The 18738-nt window shown below is 46.2% G+C and overlaps 1 protein-coding gene and 1 long non-coding RNA gene across 2 annotated transcripts; both read left to right on the top strand.

Annotated features, from left to right (window-relative positions):
• Positions 1 to 7736: 7736 nt before the first annotated feature.
• LOC138647174 (uncharacterized) lies at positions 7737 to 10604 on the top strand. The gene is made up of 3 exons (XM_069735986.1): positions 7737 to 8317; positions 9103 to 9522; positions 9996 to 10604. Exons 2-3 carry the CDS (start codon positions 9103 to 9105, stop codon positions 10521 to 10523), a joined length of 948 nt encoding a protein of 315 aa, XP_069592087.1. The 5' UTR covers positions 7737 to 8317; the 3' UTR covers positions 10524 to 10604.
• A 3774-nt stretch (positions 10605 to 14378) lies between these two features.
• On the top strand, positions 14379 to 14987 carry LOC138647172 (uncharacterized). Its single transcript, XR_011314911.1, has 3 exons — positions 14379 to 14428; positions 14682 to 14768; positions 14851 to 14987. It is a non-coding gene; the product is annotated as an uncharacterized lncRNA (long non-coding RNA).
• The last annotated feature ends 3751 nt before the right edge of the window (positions 14988 to 18738 follow it).

Here is an 18738-nt window from a genome sequence, read left to right as displayed (position 1 = left end):
CCTGCTTATACACGCTGCCACCACTCTCCGAATACACGGGGGATGAGTCCAGGAAATATTACTACTACTGTCTGCCAATCACCAGGATCACACTCTCTAACGCTATGGATTCTTTAGAGCATACAAGGTTCAGACTTATTAAAGTTTTAAGCTTTAATAGAAAAGGTACAGTGCCTACAATTAAAGGATATAAAAATGGAAATAAAAAGTGACATACAAATATGCATAAACAGTGATAAAATAAAGGGATAAAACTTACAGAAATATCTAAACTTTGCAGTCCGGCACTCTGCTCCCTGAGGGGGGATGAATATGGAATGGCTCACACCAGCGTGGCTGCCCCGCAATCTGTGAGCAGCTTTCTATGTGTAAAGGCCTGATTTATAGTTAACCTGGAGGTCAGATTTCTAGAGCAGCCTCTCAGGTTAATATTCTAATCCTTGGTTTGTGACTGGATCCCGGCTATTTTACCAATGAAAACATTATTTTTCTTTGAACACTATTTGTGTGACCTCGCTCATAGTAAATCGTGTCCTGCTGCAATTGGCGTGTCTCTTTAAAAGAGTCAGAAGTTGTGAAATGTTTCCACTTGTGTGTGTTCAGGAGATTCCCCCCTGGGGTGACTGGAGACCAGGAGACTGCCTGCTCAGGATAACATTCAGTTATATGAAAAAGTTTGGGCACCCCTATTAATCTTAAGCTTAATGTTTTATAACAATTGTTTTTTTTTGCAACAGCTATTTCAGTTTCATATATCTAATAACTGTTGGACACAGTAATGTTTCTGCCTTGAAATGAGGTTTATTGCACTAACAGAAAATGTGCAATCTGCATTCAAACAAAATTTGACAGGTGCATAAGTATGGGCACCCTTATCATTTTCTTGTTACCTACTTTTTACTGACTTACTAAAGCACTTTTTTTTTTGGATTTCTAACCTCACTGAGCTTTGAACTTCATAGCCAGGTGTATGCAATCATGAGAAAAGCTACTTAAAGTGGCCACTTGCCAGTTGTTCTCCTGTTTGAATCTCCTCTGAAGAATGGCATCATGGGCTCCTCAAAACAACTGTCTAATGATCTGAAAACAAAAATTATTCAACATAGTTGTTCAGGGGAAGGATACAAAAAGCTGTCTCAGAGATGTAACCTGTCAATTTCCACTGTGAGGAACATAGTAAGGAAATGGAAATACACAGGTACAGTTCTTGTTAAGGCCAGAAGTGGCAGGCCAAGAAAAACATCAGAAAGGCAGAGAAGAAGAATGGTGAGATCAGTCAAGAACAATCCTCAGACCACCTCCAGAGAGCTGCAGCATCAACTTGCTGCAGATGGTGTCACTGTGCATCGGTCAACTATACAACGCACTTTGCACAAGGAGAAGCTGTATGGGAGAGTGATGCGAAAGAAGCCGTTTCTGCAAGCACGCCACAAACCGAGTCGGCTGAGGTATGCAAAAGCACATTTGGAGAAGCCAATTTCTTTTTGGAAGAAGGTCCTGTGGACTGATGAAACCAAGATTGAGTTGTTTGGTCATACAAAAAGGCATTATGCATTGCGGCCAAAAAACACAGCATTCCAAGAAAAACACTTGCTACCCACAGTAAAATTTGGTGGAGGTTCCATCATGCTTTGGGGCTGTGTGGCCAATGCCGGCACCGGGAATCTTGTTAAAGTTGAGGGACGCATGGATTCCTCTCAGTATCAGCAGATTCTTGACAATAATGTTCATGAATCAGTGACAAAGTTGAAGTCACGCAGGGGATGGATCTTTCAGCAAGACAATGATCCAAAACACCGCTCCAAATCTACTCAGGCATTCATGCAGAGGAACAATTACACTGTTCTGGAATGGCCATCCCAGTCCCCAGACCTGAATATCATTGAACATCTGTGGGATCATTTGAAGAGGGCTGTCCATGCTCGGCAACCATCAAACTTAACTGAACTGGAATTGTTTTGTAAAGAGGAATGGTCAAAAATACCTTCATCCAGGATCCAGGAACTCATTAAAAGCTACAGGAGGCGACTAGAGGCTGTTATTTTTGCAAAAGGAGGATCTACTAAATATTAATGTCACTTTTCTGGTGGGGTGCCCATACTTATGCACCTGTCACATTTTGTTTGAATGCGGATTGCACATTTTCTGTTAGTACAATAAACCTCATTTCAAGGCAGAAACATTACTGTGTCCAACAGTTATTAGATATATGAAACTGAAATAGCTGTTGCAAAAAAAAACAATTGTTATAAAACATTAAGATTACTAGGGGTGCCCAAACTTTTTCATATAATTGTATGCTGTGAACTTCTGTGAGAGCTGCAGGCAGATGCTAAATTACTGCTAGTGATACCTCCATACCTATTCATATTCCACCACACCTCCCTCCTTATGAACGTGCATGGGGGTTGACTTCCAGGTCAGCTCCCGAGCACGTATCTGGTTCTGCCCCATCTTGGCGAGAAAGGCCATCGGCATTGCCATGATCAACTCCCTTCTAATCATATTGCTGTAATATCAGACTCCATCTGTTGAGCCATCTCAGTGGGTTATGATCTGTGATCACGGTGAAGTTGCGCCCATAGAGGTATGGCTGCAGCTTCCTCAGAGCTCACACAATTGCTAAACATTCTTTTTCAATGGTGGCATAAGCCACTTCTCTGGGCAGGAGTTTCCTGCTTAGGTACAGAACTGGGTGTTCCTCTCCTTGTTTGTTCCTCTCCTTGTTGGGTCACCTGGCTGAGAACCACCTCGCCCATAGGTGCTGGCATCTGTCTGCACTACAAACCGGCGAGTGAAATCTGGGGCCTTGTTTAGTTAGGGATTCAAGGATTGCGATGAATAATAAATGCTCACGTGAAAATTGAATAAACAAAAATGAATTTAATAAAAGATAAGTCACTCAAATAACATAAAGTCATACATCACATTATTAACCAGGGATTCAAGCTTCAGGAGGCTAATTTGCATATTCCAGGTGCCTTCTGGGAGAAGCGAAGTCTCCCTAAGCTAGAAGATCGTTGGGTACAGCCGGGACCAGCTGCTTCGAAAGCATCACCAAACCAGGGATTCAAGCTTCAGGAGGCTAATTTGCATATTCCAGGTGCCTTCTGGGAGAAGCGAAGTCTCCCTAAGCTAGAAGATTGTTGGGTACAGCCGGGACCAGCTGCTTCGAAAGCATCACCAAACCAGGGATTCAAGCTTCAGGAGGCTAATTTGCATATTCCAGGTGCCTTCTGGGAGAAGCGAAGTCTCCCTAAGCTAGAAGATCGTTGGGTACAGCCGGGACCAGCTGCTTCGAAAGCATCACCAAACCAGGGATTCAAGCTTCAGGAGGCTAATTTGCATATTCCAGGTGCCTTCTGGGAGAAGCGAAGTCTCCCTAAGCTAGAAGATCGTTGGGTACAGCCGGGACCAGCTGCTTCGAAAGCATCACCAAACCAGGGATTCAAGCTTCAGGAGGCTAATTTGCATATTCCAGGTGCCTTCTGGGAGAAGCGAAGTCTCCCTAAGCTAGAAGATCGTTAGGTACAGCCGGGACCAGCTGCTTCGAAAGCATCACCAAACCAGGGATTCAAGCTTCAGGAGGCTAATTTGCATATTCCAGGTGCCTTCTGGGAGAAGCGAAGTCTCCCTAAGCTAGAAGATCGTTGGGTACAGCCGGGACCAGCTGCTTCGAAAGCATCACCAAACCAGGGATTCAAGCTTCAGGAGGCTAATTTGCATATTCCAGGTGCCTTCTGGGAGAAGCGAAGTCTCCCTAAGCTAGAAGATCGTTGGGTACAGCCGGGACCAGCTGCTTCGAAAGCATCACCAAACCAGGGATTCAAGCTTCAGGAGGCTAATTTGCATATTCCAGGTGCCTTCTGGGAGAAGCGAAGTCTCCCTAAGCTAGAAGATCGTTGGGTACAGCCGGGACCAGCTGCTTCGAAAGCATCACCAAACCAGGGATTCAAGCTTCAGGAGGCTAATTTGCATATTCCAGGTGCCTTCTGGGAGAAGCGAAGTCTCCCTAAGCTAGAAGATTGTTGGGTACAGCCGGGACCAGCTGCTTCGAAAGCATCACCAAACCAGGGATTCAAGCTTCAGGAGGCTAATTTGCATATTCCAGGTGCCTTCTGGGAGAAGCGAAGTCTCCCTAAGCTAGAAGATCGTTGGGTACAGCCGGGACCAGCTGCTTCGAAAGCATCACCAAACCAGGGATTCAAGCTTCAGGAGGCTAATTTGCATATTCCAGGTGCCTTCTGGGAGAAGCGAAGTCTCCCTAAGCTAGAAGATCGTTGGGTACAGCCGGGACCAGCTGCTTCGAAAGCATCACCAAACCAGGGATTCAAGCTTCAGGAGGCTAATTTGCATATTCCAGGTGCCTTCTGGGAGAAGCGAAGTCTCCCTAAGCTAGAAGATCGTTAGGTACAGCCGGGACCAGCTGCTTCGAAAGCATCACCAAACCAGGGATTCAAGCTTCAGGAGGCTAATTTGCATATTCCAGGTGCCTTCTGGGAGAAGCGAAGTCTCCCTAAGCTAGAAGATCGTTAGGTACAGCCGGGACCAGCTGCTTCGAAAGCATCACCAAACCAGGGATTCAAGCTTCAGGAGGCTAATTTGCATATTCCAGGTGCCTTCTGGGAGAAGCGAAGTCTCCCTAAGCTAGAAGATCGTTGGGTACAGCCGGGACCAGCTGCTTCGAAAGCATCACCAAACCAGGGATTCAAGCTTCAGGAGGCTAATTTGCATATTCCAGGTGCCTTCTGGGAGAAGCGAAGTCTCCCTAAGCTAGAAGATCGTTGGGTACAGCCGGGACCAGCTGCTTCGAAAGCATCACCAAACCAGGGATTCAAGCTTCAGGAGGCTAATTTGCATATTCCAGGTGCCTTCTGGGAGAAGCGAAGTCTCCCTAAGCTAGAAGATCGTTGGGTACAGCCGGGACCAGCTGCTTGGAAAGAATCACCAAACCAGGGATTCAAGCTTCAGGAGGCTAATTTGCATATTCCAGGTGCCTTCTGGGAGAAGCGAAGTCTCCCTAAGCTAGAAGATCGTTGGGTACAGCCGGGACCAGCTGCTTCGAAAGCATCACCAAACCAGGGATTCAAGCTTCAGGAGGCTAATTTGCATATTCCAGGTGCCTTCTGGGAGAAGCGAAGTCTCCCTAAGCTAGAAGATCGTTGGGTACAGCCGGGACCAGCTGCTTCGAAAGCATCACCAAACCAGGGATTCAAGCTTCAGGAGGCTAATTTGCATATTCCAGGTGCCTTCTGGGAGAAGCGAAGTCTCCCTAAGCTAGAAGATCGTTGGGTACAGCCGGGACCAGCTGCTTCGAAAGCATCACCAAACCAGGGATTCAAGCTTCAGGAGGCTAATTTGCATATTCCAGGTGCCTTCTGGGAGAAGCGAAGTCTCCCTAAGCTAGAAGATCGTTGGGTACAGCCGGGACCAGCTGCTTCGAAAGCATCACCAAACCAGGGATTCAAGCTTCAGGAGGCTAATTTGCATATTCCAGGTGCCTTCTGGGAGAAGCGAAGTCTCCCTAAGCTAGAAGATCGTTGGGTACAGCCGGGACCAGCTGCTTCGAAAGCATCACCGTAAGGCGCGCAAATTTTTGCCTGTAGGACATTATTGCAAGAGAGCTTGGCTGAGTAGATTACACAAGAAGGAAAACACACAGCAAGTCAGCAGGATCTAGGAGCAACATGGCAGATGTGACAACCTACATGGTGAGCTGCAGCATGTGCTACATGTTCACAGATCGACCAGAAGAAGAATCCAATTTCACCTGTCAGAAGTGTAGACTAGTGGCCCTTTTAGAAGAAAAGGTGCGGGGTCTGGAAGAAAGAATAGCAACTTTGAAACTCATCAAAGAGAATGAAGACTTTTTAGACAGAACAGAAGCATCTCTAGTGGTCACAGAAGGTGCAAAAAGTGTCAGAGAACCTCCAAAAGCAGATGAGTGGAAGCATGTGACCAAAAGAAGCAAGAAGACCATGGAGAAATCACCAACCACACAACTGAAGAACCGATATCAAATCTTTGTAGAGGATGAAGATGGCACACCTAAGAATGAAGCAATACCAGCAAGCAAAAAAGAAAAGGGCACACAGCAACAAGTGACAGCAAAAAGTACAGCCAAGAAGCAACGAAGAGTGGTGGTGGTGGGAGACTCACTACTGAGAGGCACCGAAGCAGCCATCTGCAGACCGGACATAACTGCAAGAGAAGTATGCTGCCTTCCAGGTGCGATGATCAAGGATGTGACCGATAGGATACCAAAGCTCTTCAGCTCCAAGGACGTCCACCCATTTCTTCTGATACATGTTGGCACCAATGACACGGCAAGGAAGGACCTACCGACAATCTGCAAGGACTTTGAAGAGTTGGGGAAGAAAGTAAAGGAACTGGATGCACAGGTAGTTTTTTCTTCTATCCTTCCAGTAGACGGGCATGGCACCAGGAGATGGAACAGGATCCTTGATGCAAACAACTGGCTAAGACGATGGTGCAGACAACAAGGATTTGGATTCCTGGACCACGGTGTGAATTACTGGTATGATGGACTCCTCGCCAGAGACGGACTACACCTCAACAAACCTGGGAAACACACATTCGCCAGAAGACTCGCTACACTCATCAGGAGGGCGTTAAACTAGAAGAAGAGGGGACGGAAAGAAAAACATTAGACTCGAACAAAGACGACCCAGGAAAACATACTCAGAAGGGAGGTAAGAACATTTCTAAAACAATCCACAGTGAGGAGATTGGAACAAAACAAAATCCTCTAAACTGCATGCTCGCAAACGCCAGAAGCCTGACAAACAAGATGGAAGAACTAGAAGCAGAAATATCTACAGGTAACTTTGACATAGTGGGAATAACCGAGACATGGTTAGATGAAAGCTATGACTGGGCAGTTAACTTACAGGGTTACAGTCTGTTTAGAAAGGATCGTAAAAATCGGAGAGGAGGAGGGGTTTGTCTCTATGTAAAGTCTTGTCTAAAGTCCACTTTAAGGGAGGATATTAGCGAAGGGAATGAGGATGTCGAGTCCATATGGGTTGAAATTCATGGAGGGAAAAATGGTAACAAAATTCTCATTGGGGTCTGTTACAAACCCCCAAATATAACAGAAAGCATGGAAAGTCTACTTCTAAAGCAGATAGATGAAGCTGCAACCCATAATGAGGTCCTGGTTATGGGGGACTTTAACTACCCGGATATTAACTGGGAAACAGAAACCTGTGAAACCCATAAAGGCAACAGGTTTCTGCTAATAACCAAGAAAAATTATCTTTCACAATTGGTGCAGAATCCAACCAGAGGAGCAGCACTTTTAGACCTAATACTATCTAATAGACCTGACAGAATAACAAATCTGCAGGTGGTCGGGCATTTAGGAAATAGCGACCACAATATTGTACAGTTTCACCTGTCTTTCACTAGGGGGACTTGTCAGGGAGTCACAAAAACATTGAACTTTAGGAAGGCAAAGTTTGACCAGCTTAGAGATGCCCTTAATCTGGTAGACTGGGACAATATCCTCAGAAATGAGAATACAGATAATAAATGGGAAATGTTTAAGAACATCCTAAATAGGCAGTGTAAGCGGTTTATACCTTGTGGGAATAAAAGGACTAGAAATAGGAAAAACCCAATGTGGCTAAACAAAGAAGTAAGACAGGCAATTAACAGTAAAAAGAAAGCATTTGCACTACTAAAGCAGGATGGCACCATTGAAGCTCTAAAAAACTATAGGGAGAAAAATACTTTATCTAAAAAACTAATTAAAGCTGCCAAAAAGGAAACAGAGAAGCACATTGCTAAGGAGAGAAAAACTAATCCCAAACTGTTCTTCAACTATATCAATAGTAATGGTACCGTCACACAGTGCAATTTAGATCGCTACGACGGCACGATTTGTGACGTTGCATCGTCGCTTAATTATCGTTTCAAACATCGTAGACTGCGGTCACACTACACGATGCACGACGCTGAAGCGATAAATTCATGACGTATTTGCTATGTAGAAGTCGTATGGGACAGTCGTACGGTCGTGTCACACACGACGATTCAGAGCAAATTTTGCATAATCTGTGCGTGACGTTGTTCACAAGGGGCGTGTTGTGCCACTAGTTAGTGTGGTGATAGGCCAAAGGTTCTGTGCACACAATTGGTTGGAAAATTTGTCACCTGAGCGCTATTGTTCCCAATGCCACTTCACTGCTTTCAAAATTTCCTTTCTTCACTTCGTACTTGGACACTTGGTGGACCTGGACATCGGAATTTTGTACCTCGCTGAATATACTACGCTTTGCACCGCTGCTTCGAGGTATGTAAACCGCTTTGGCGGGGTGGATGGAACGCTGTATGGACGGCATGAGTGCTTCGTTCCACCGCTGAAGCGAAGTGGATGGTACACTGTTGTGACTGGAGGGCTACAATGTGGCAGATGGTACGCTGTTGTGCTTGGTTGTGACTGGTGGGCTACAGCGTGGTAGATGGAACTCAGTTTGTTCGGCATGACCGCTTCGTTCCGCCGCTGAAACGATGCGGATGGTACGCTGTTGTGACTGCTTATGACCGGTTGTGTGTGTTGAGCTAGAGCGTGGCAGATGGTACAATGTATGGTCACCATGAGCGCTTTGTGTGGCTGCTGTAGGGAAGCGGGCGGTACACTGTTTTGGGTTATGGTGGCCTATGGCGCGGCAGATGGAAGAAGCGATGCGGATGGTACGGTGTTGTGACTGGTCGTGACTGGTGGGCTACAGCGTGGTAGATGGAACTCAGTTTGTTCGGCATGACCGCTTCGTTCCGCCGCTGAAACGATGCGGATGGTACGCTGTTGTGACTGCTTATGACCGGTTGTGTCTGTTGCGCTACAGCGTGGCAGATGGTACAATGTATGGTCACCATGAGCGCTTTGTGTGGCTGCTGTAGGGAAGCGGGCGGTACACTGTTTTGGGTTATGGTGGCCTATGGCGTGGCAGATGGAAGAAGCGATGGTAGGCATGAGCGCTTTGTGTGGCTGCTGTTAAGCGTTTGGCACACTGGCAAAAGTATTGTTAATAGGACTCTTTGTCAACCATGTAATTTTTTTTTATAATTACTTTTTAGATGTCAAATCGTGTGGAGTTCATCAGGGATTTCATCGAGATTTATCAGTCTTTTCCCTGCCTCTGGAAAATAAAATCTCCTGAGTATTGTAACAGGGAAAAGAGGAGGGAGGGTTACTTACAGCTCATTGAGCTTTACAATCGTCAGGCACCAGATGAGGCAGCTAACGAAGCAGTTATTAAAAAGAAAATCCAGGCGCTCCGCACGGTCTGGAGGAAGGAGCTGAACAAGGTTCTTCAGACTACAAGGTCCGGAGCTTCCACTGAAGAAGTTTATGTGCCAAAACTGTGGTATTTTGAGCATCTTAATTTTCTGAGGGACCAAGAGGTGCCACGGACTTCAACGTGTCTTCGATTGTTGGCACCTGTGGAACCAATAGTTTCGGAGAACCACGCCGAGCAGGAGTCACAAGGGCAACAAGTAAGTAGCTCTTTGGACGAAAGTTCACCAATGTGTCCTATAATTACATAATTTTTCTCTGCATTTTAGGTTTTATACTTCTGATTATCACATCAGTTTGAAGTTGTTACAAAAACATGTACACATAAGTAACCCTGTCGCAGTCAAGTATTATATGGGGAACTTAATATGTATGAAATGGAGATATATGTAAACCATACCATCTAAGCAATATAGAAAATAGTATCGCTTCAAGCTGCCGATGTACTCTTGTTGAGACTATTTAGACTATAAAATATTGGTCAGGTTCCCCTAGCAGTCAGAACAGTGTAGTTCAAAGTATTCAATAAAAGGGAGGGTTAAAGAATATTACTAAGCATCAAATATATTATAATCTTTTTGTTACCTACTACGAATATATAGTTTGGATGCGGTTATGGTGGTACTACTTTTTGTTGCCGGGTTCATAACTTGTTTTTTTTCCCCCCCCCCAGGATGACAGTGCGCAGGAGAGTACACTAGACTGTTCACAGGACTGCACAACAACAGATCTAGTGGAGGCTGCACCTGCCAGGACTCAATCGAGGCAAGGTCCAAGAAAACGGAAAGCCACCTCAGACGCCTCAAATGAACTATTGAGCCTTGCAAAGAAGGTGTTGACAAGAAATGTTAGCCCTGCGTTAGAGGGGTTTGGACACTATGTGGTTGACAAACTGGCCAAAATGGACGACAACCAAAGAATACTAGCAGAGCGTCTGATTCTGGAAGCAGTAAACAAGGGTACTGATGGCGATTTGGACAAGAACACTTGTTTGGTCTCTTCCCGGCCAATACAGCGGACAGAGCCATCAAATTTCAATGGTTGGTCACAGGGTCAGACATCGATGCGACACAATCCTCACGTTTCCCACTTCGGCCAGCCACCCCCTAATAACTCCTACACGCCAATACCTTTACATATGGCTTCGCCCATCAGGCACCAAAATTTTCAGCCGGAACAATCGTCGTATCATAATTTGTGATTTCCTAACTACTTTTACATTCCTTTTTTTTTATTGTCTTGTTAAAATAATGTTTCAAATAAAAGCTTTTATTATAAATTCTATCACTACTTTTTGATTGGTGTGTCTCAATCACAGCACTGTATGAGGGAACAAATTAACGTAACAAATTCATGTACAGTTAACTAAAAAAAAAAATCGAATGAAAGTTTAACAAAATCTTTTAATTGGAACAACAAAAAATGGATTATTGGCCCGCCTACAACTGCTGGCACATGTCCCGCAGCTTCTGCAGCTCCTCCATTGCCACATTGTGCTGCTCCTGAATATGTGCCATAGTGTGGAGTAACTTGTCTATGCCGGCTTCAAGATCCTCCTTGTTGACAGTGACGAGAGCTGTGGGTCAAAAAACATAACATTAATAACACAGTAGTCTCCCGATGTGTCTTTGCTTCTGTGAATGAAAAAAAATAAAAAAAAATAAGCAAAACTGACTTGGGGGGGAAGGGGGGGAGGGTGGGGGTTTGGGTTGGGGGTGAAAGAGTGGGCCTGCAACAAAATCAAAATAACTTAATTGTGGGAACCTACTAGGATGTTGAGGCACGGAGGGCACTTCGGGATCTGAGTCGCTGTTGAATGCCTCGTGCTGTCGGCGGCGGCGCTGTCTCTTTGCCTCTGTGAAGGAAAAAAAAAAAACAAGGTCTGTCAGCATATATGGCAACAGTGGCTGCCGGGGGAGGGGGGGGGTGTTAAGAGGGGACCTGCAACTTAATCCAAATCACATAATTGTGGGAACCTACTAGGATCTGGAGGAGTTGACCCGGAGGGCACAGAGCCAGGAGAGGCTGGGCGGGATGCCTCGTGGCGGCGGTGGTGCTGTGTCTTTGACTCTGTGAAGAAAAAAAAAAATAAAAATTTTTTAAAAAAGTTCGGTTAGCATATATGGCAACACTGGCTGCCGGGGGGGGGAAGGGGACCTGAAACAAAATCCAAATCACATAATTGTGGGAACCTACTAGGATCTGGAGGAGTTGACCCGGAGGGCTCCGGGACATTGGACCCTGAGGGCACAGAGCCAGAAGAGGCTGGGCGGGATGCCTCGTGGCGGCGGCGGTGCTGTGTCTTTGCCTCTGTGAAGGAAAAAAAAAAAAAAAAAAAAATTAAAAAAAAAAAAAGGTTGGTAAGCATATATGGCAACACTGGCTGCCGGGGGGGGGAAGGGGACCTGAAACAAAATCCAAATCACATTATTGTGGGAACCTACTAGGATCTGGAGGAGTTGACCCGGAGGGCTCCGGGACATTTGACCCTGAGGGCACAGAGCCAGAAGAGGCTGGGCGGGATGCCTCGTGGCGGCGGCGCTGTCTCTTTGCCTCTGTGAAGGAAAAAAAAAAGTTAGGTCAGCAGTTCGCTGTGCCACATAGTACTTGTCACCGTTCATACTGTCCCATAGCTGTGGCACTGCAACGTTGAAACTGTCCCATAGCTGTGGCACATAGTGGCTCTGCAACGTTCAAACTGTCCCATAGCAGTGGCACATAGTGGCTCTGCAACGTAGAAACTGTCCCATAGCTGTGGCACATAGTGGCTCTGCAACGTTCAAACTGTCCCATAGCAGTGGCACATAGTGGCTCTGCAACGTTCAAACTGTCCCATAGCAGTGGCACATAGTGGCTCTGCAACGTTCAAACTGTCCCATAGCAGTGGCACATAGTGGCTCTGCAACGTAGAAACTGTCCCATAGCTGTGGCACATAGTGGCTCTGCAACGTTCAAACTGTCCCATAGCAGTGGCACATAGTGGCTCTGCAACGTTGAAACTGTCCCATAGCTGTGGCACATAGTGGCTCTGCAACGTTCAAACTGTCCCATAGCAGTGGCACATAGTGGCTCTGCAACGTTCAAACTGTCCCATAGCAGTGGCACATAGTGGCTCTGCAACGTTGAAACTGTCCCATAGCTGTGGCACATAGTGGCTCTGCAACGTTCAAACTGTCCCATAGCTGTGGCACTGCAACGTTGAAACTGTCCCATAGCAGTGGCACATAGTGGCTCTGCAACGTTGAAACTGTCCCATAGCTGTGGCTCATAGTGGCTCTGCAACGTTGAAACTGTCCCATAGCTGTGGCACATAGTGGCTCTGCAACGTTCAAACTGTCCCATAGCTGTGGCACTGCAACGTTGAAACTGTCCCATAGCAGTGGCACATAGTGGCTCTGCAACGTTGAAACTGTCCCATAGCTGTGGCTCATAGTGGCTCTGCAACGTTCAAACTGTCCCATAGCTGTGGCACATAGTGGCTCTGCAACGTTCAAACTGTCCCATAGCTGTGGCACATAGTGGCTCTGCAACGTTCATACTGTCCCATAGCAGTGGGCACATAGTGGCTCTGCAACATTCAAACTGTCCCATAGCAGTGGCACATAGTGGCTCTGCAACATTCAAACTGTCCCATAGCAGTGGCACATAGTGGCTCTGCAACGTTCATACTGTCCCATAGCAGTGGGCACATAGTGGCTCTGCAACGTTCAAACTGTCCCATAGCTGTCCAACATACTTTTGGGTACCTGCGTACTGACCTCTGCTAATCTCCTGGCGAAGCTCCTGCAGGCGCTCTGGCCTTTTCGACTTGAGATCGCCCCATTTTTTAACAATCTGGGCCTTGGTCCGAGTTATCCCAAACCGCTTCCTGAGGCCCTCAGACACCACACGGACAACTTCCTCCTTGTGCTGGTTGCGGTGCAGCACCATCCCTGTGGTTTCATACTGCATCCTATCCATTGTTCCAATAAGGAACTTGAGCTCTGGGATGCCCATAGGTGGACCACGGCGACTGGCAGCCATTATCACGATGTCAGGGGACAAAAACAAGCTAGGGCAGGCACGCAGGAACGCTGTAACGTCATCACGCCGTCATAGACCACGAGCGTACTTAACGTGCCGCTCCGGCGTTATATAACGATACTTCGAACGGCATTTACTATGTGCGTTCCTTTCTTAACGCTCAGTCGTCACAAATGTGACGCTGTTCATAAACGGCAACGCTATTGCGATGCCAATGGCGCGGCAGGACGGCGGAGCGCAGCTCCTCCTCTGGGCGTTGCTCTTCAGGGTCATTCCATCTAAAATGGCGGCGAGAATGCGTTCTGCTCCTCTGGGGCAGCCAGAACTCCTTTTTTTTATTTCCCAGATGGATGCCATGGATTACGAGGGTCTGGAGAGCCGCCCTGCCCACCCACACATCCACAAGCGAGAAGTGCTTGGACAAATAACAAGAATGATGGAGAGGAGGTTTGGTGTCTGCCGCAGTCAGCTTCAGCTGCGTAAAAAATGGGCTGACCTCCGCTATAAAACGCCACAAATGTTTGCGGAGTTGCGTGCGGAGGCAAGGCGAGGCAAGTACTATTATGGGGGGATTGGGAGATGCACGCTGTCAGGAGGGGGGGGGTTTGGGAGGGAGTCTTGCGCTCATGGTCGCCAACGTGACCTCAAATGCATTAAAACACATGCCCCGTTTTTGTACAATTTAGTTATTCTCCAAGCAGAATATGCGTTGTCCGTGAGAAAACTTGTCGGGTTCCCTAATCTCAACCTCCATCTTGAAATTATTAAGATGTCCATAATTTTTACTTTCTCAATTTCCCATAAATATTAACGGAGGAGGTTGGCCTACTGATGAAATAATACGTTTTCCAAAGACAGGAAGACCATTGAACCCCAGAGCCCACAGACATGTCAGAGTATCGCACCCCTGTAAAGTGTGATCTCGATTTTATGTTTGAGTATATTGTAAGCTTTGCTCTGCAGCACTCAACATTTGTGTGTAAACATTGTGATTCTTTACTTTAGGTGTAGAGAGACAGCGGTGGCGGCAAGTCAGACCCACCATTGCCACCAGTACCCCATCTTCACAGTCCGGGACATCACGTAAGTTCACAATCATTTATTGCATTTTTTTTAACATCACACGGGACATAACAGGGTACCTGAAATATTTGAAGACATTACAGACGCAGTAATGACCCAGCGGCCTACCACACCTCCACCATCTGTTGCGACCATGCACCCTCGCACCCCTGTGAAGTGTGATATAAATTTTATGTTTCAGTATATTGTTAGCTTTGATCTGCAGCACTCTACATGTGTTTTTAAAGATTGCGTTTGTTAACTTTCTGTGTAGAGAGACAGCGGCGGCAACAGGTACCTGCCATTGCCAGCAGCACCACAGCATCCACCACCAGCGGGAGCCCACAGTCCGTGACGTCACGTAAGTTAACAATCATAGATTACAGGTTTTCAACTGCATACGGGACATAAGAGGGTAGCGGAAATATTTGAATACATTACAGACGCAGTAATGACCCAGCGGCCTACCACGCCACCACCAGAGAGCAGACGGCCTCGCACCCCTACACCACCCTCAACACCTCCCTTTCGACACTCCTCTTCCTCCCCCGGGTCCGCGGCATTCTCCCCAGAAGCTAACATACGTAAGTGACCAAAACAGCGAGCGCTTCCCAACGGCGTGTTCCATAGTTAACCAGATCTGTTATTATTTGCTTTTAGGTGCTGCAGCAGTAGCCAGATCGCTGGGATGGGACATTAGCAGCTCTGGTTCTGGCAATGAGGAACCGGCGTCCCTTCTCCGTAAGTATCAAGATAATGCGAGTGGTTTTCTGCTGGATGTCACCATAGACAACCAAAACTGTAAAATATATTAAAATTTACATCGCCCTGTGGTGCCAGACCAAATAGAAATTTACAACACAGAAAATTTGGTCCTGCCCCAGAGGTCGAGATGTATTTTCAGCGGATTCAACGTTGGTTCTTCAACCTCTTCTATCCACAGAACCGCCCACCGTAAGAGAGCTCCTGGCGAGACAATTGCGACTGGAGCGGACAGCAGCGCTCCTGCAGCAGACAGCAGCGCTCCTCCAGAGTCAAGTGGAGCAGCAGGGCGTGACGCTGCGACACCTCTTGGGCAGGAGATAATATTTTTTTTGGTGGGGGGGTTATGTTATATTTTGTTGTAAAATAATTTAAAACCAAGAAGTGTTACAAAAAAAACCAAAAATCTTCGCATTCTTTCTTTAATGTTTACCAAGCTATAAGGGTTAACAGCACCATTGTATAGGCATCACATTTAAAGTTATTTAGAGAGGTTTATATGACAGCAAAGCAAAAAAACAAATTTTTATGTTATACGGCGCGATCCTGCCACGGTACAGCTCCAGAACCATTAAAGTACTGACAGTATTTTTCGAGACAGTCCCTTGCATCGTCTGCCTGTCTGCCAGATCCAAGAGCTTGAAGAGCTGTAAAATTATCCGGTTGTGTACGCCATTCCCCGGGCACAATATCTCCGGTTCGTGCGTCCACTGCATCAATAAACGAAGGAGGAGAATAGGAGTTCGTATCATGACGTCTCAGGAAGTTATGCAGCACACAGCATGCCAAAACCACAATGTCTATAGACGGCAGCTTCAAGTTGATAGCTGTGTGGAACACTCTAAACCGATTTGCCATTATCCCAAAGGCATTTTCAACCACACGACGGGCCCTCGACAACCGGTAATTAAAGATTCTGCGCTCCGGTGTGAGTGTTCTCTGTGCAAATGGCTTCAGCAAATGTGGATGAAGAGGGAAAGCTTCATCAGCGATGAAGACAAAATTTAGGTTTGCTTTTGTGTCTTCATTTAGTGGCAACAGCAGTTCATTGTTCCTCAAGCTTTCCCCAAATGAAGTGTGTTCAAAAACACCACCGTCGGAGACTCGACCATTCATGCCAACATCCACATCGACAAACTCATAGTTCGCATTGACAAGGGCCATGAGGATCACACTGAAATATCCTTTGTAGTTGAAAAAAAAGGATCCAGAGTTGGCTGGTTGCGTGATGCGCACATGCTTTCCATCTAATGCACCACCGCAGTTTGGAAACTGCCACAGCTCATCAAAATCGGAACCAATCCTCTTCCAGTCATCCGCCGTCTTGGGAAACTGCAAGATGAGAAGGAAACATGTACAAATTAGGTCAAATATATTATGCACATACACTCTCATGTGGACATCCTACAGTGATTGAGGCGCAGTATGGATTAGTATAACAAAGTCAACAACACAGAGTATGCAGGCAGCCATTTTTTTACAGATGGCTTCGGTGACTCAGAGGGGGTGCTAAACAATATATCTAAATAATAGAATCAATAAAATTACGTTGGGAGCAGCAAATAAAAGAAGGGTGGCGCAGGGTTGGAGCAGCACATATCAGAATGGAGCCGCAAAATGGTAGCAGCACATGTCAGAATGGAGGCGCAGGATCACAGCAGCACATGTCAGAATGGGGGCGCAGGATGGGAGCAGCACATGATAGGATGTAGAACATATACCTATAGAAATGCTCGCCATCAGGGCGTAGAACGGGTTCAATAGCTAGTATAATATATCGACATAACACAGCAGCCAAAAAAATATAGTAGTACCTCCATATAATGCCTTAAGCTCTGCACAATGGCCTCGCATGTCTCCGGAATCACAACGCTCAGGAAAGGTCTGGAAACAGCTGCGGAAAACTGCAAATCCTGAAGAGACCTTCCTGTTGCCAGGAACCGCAGTGTCACCGCCAACCTTTCCTCCACGGGCACGGCTGCACGCATCGGCGTATCACACCTTTGTATGAGTGGCGTAACAGCAGACAGTATTATTTTGAAGGATTCCTCGGACATCCGAAGGTAGTTTCGGAAATCTTGAGGGTTATTGTCACGTAACTCTCTTATGAGACCCATGTGTGACAATGTGGATCTTTTCTGCAGCCAGCTCCGGGTCCACATGCGACGTTTTCGTTTAGGACGTCTCTCCTCTTGGAGACGTGCTGCCTGAAACACCAGGGCAGCAGCAACGACAGAACTCTCATCGGAAGTGAGCATAGTTCCTAAAAAGAAAACAAACGTACAATAAATACACGTGCTTACAAAACAATGTTCTGACCATTGATCTAATAACTATATATGTTACTACTGGTATTAAATGGGGCAGTCAACCATCTCGATCTGTAAAAGGATTAATTAATTGGGCCACGCTACAGCTGTGTACCTGAGGTTCTCAGGCCTACTCAAAGGAACAATCAACCACACTCCAACGTTTATCCCCGTTGAAGCGCAACATATGCTACGCTGTAGCGTTATACATACCTTTAGCGGTAAAAGTCTAGTAGTTAAAAGTCCAGGGAATCCAGCAAATTTAGTTCTGTTTACAGCACGTGCTAGAGAGAAATGAATAGCGCGCTCGAGAGCTCCGGTTTTATCCGCTGGGAACAATAGTCCTTTGTCGAATGAGCGCACAGTATTGTACCGCCCAATCAGCACACGGGAGGTGGAGAATTCAGCGCTCCTACGTAGCCAGCTCCTCCGCCCTTTACATCGTATACAATATCGTGCACACCTTTGTCACACCATGCGATCATGCCGCCACAGCGGGACACTAGATGACGAAAGAAAGTTTCAAACGATGTGCTACGACGTACGATTCACAGCGGGGTCCCTGATCGCAGGAGCGTGTCACACGCTGCGATATCGTACCTATATCGCTCGAACGTCACAAATCGTGCCGTCGTAGCGATCAAAATTGCACTGTGTGACGGTACCTTAAAAGAATAAAAACTGAAAATGTAGGCCCCTTAAAAAATAGTGAGGAAAGAATGGTTGTAGATGACGAGGAAAAAGCTAACATATTAAACACCTTCTTCTCCACGGTATTCACGGTGGAAAATGAAATGCTAGGTGAAATCCCAAGAAACAATGAAAACCCTATATTAAGGGTCACCAATCTAACCCAAGAAGAGGTGCGAAACCGGCTAAATAAGATTAAAATAGATAAATCTCCGGGTCCGGATGGCATACACCCACGAGTACTAAGAGAACTAAGTAATGTAATAGATAAACCATTATTTCTTATTTTTAGTGACTCTATAGCGACAGGGTCTGTTCCGCAGGACTGGCACATAGCAAATGTGGTGCCAATATTCAAAAAGGGCTCTAAAAGTGAACCTGGAAATTATAGGCCAGTAAGTCTAACCTCTATTGTTGGTAAAATATTTGAAGGGTTTCTGAGGGATGTTATTCTGGATTATCTCAATGAGAATAACTGTTTAACTCCATATCAGCATGGGTTTATGAGAAATCGCTCCTGTCAAACCAATCTAATCAGTTTTTATGAAGAGGTAAGCTATAGGCTGGACC

This window comes from Ranitomeya imitator, chromosome 8 (assembly GCF_032444005.1).
Source record: "Ranitomeya imitator isolate aRanImi1 chromosome 8, aRanImi1.pri, whole genome shotgun sequence".
Taxonomy (NCBI): Eukaryota; Metazoa; Chordata; class Amphibia; order Anura; family Dendrobatidae; genus Ranitomeya; species Ranitomeya imitator.
The sequence above is the reverse complement of the archived record's forward strand: the minus strand, read 5'-3'. Positions and strand labels throughout refer to the sequence as shown.

Coding starts and splice junctions, on each gene's coding strand:
- LOC138647174 (XM_069735986.1), top strand. CDS start 9,103: ATGTCAAATCGTGTGGAGTTCATCAGGGATTTCATCGAGATTTATCAG. Junction 9,523..9,995: donor AGGAGTCACAAGGGCAACAA/GTAAGTAGCTCT, acceptor CCCCCCCCCCAG/GATGACAGTGCGCAGGAGAG.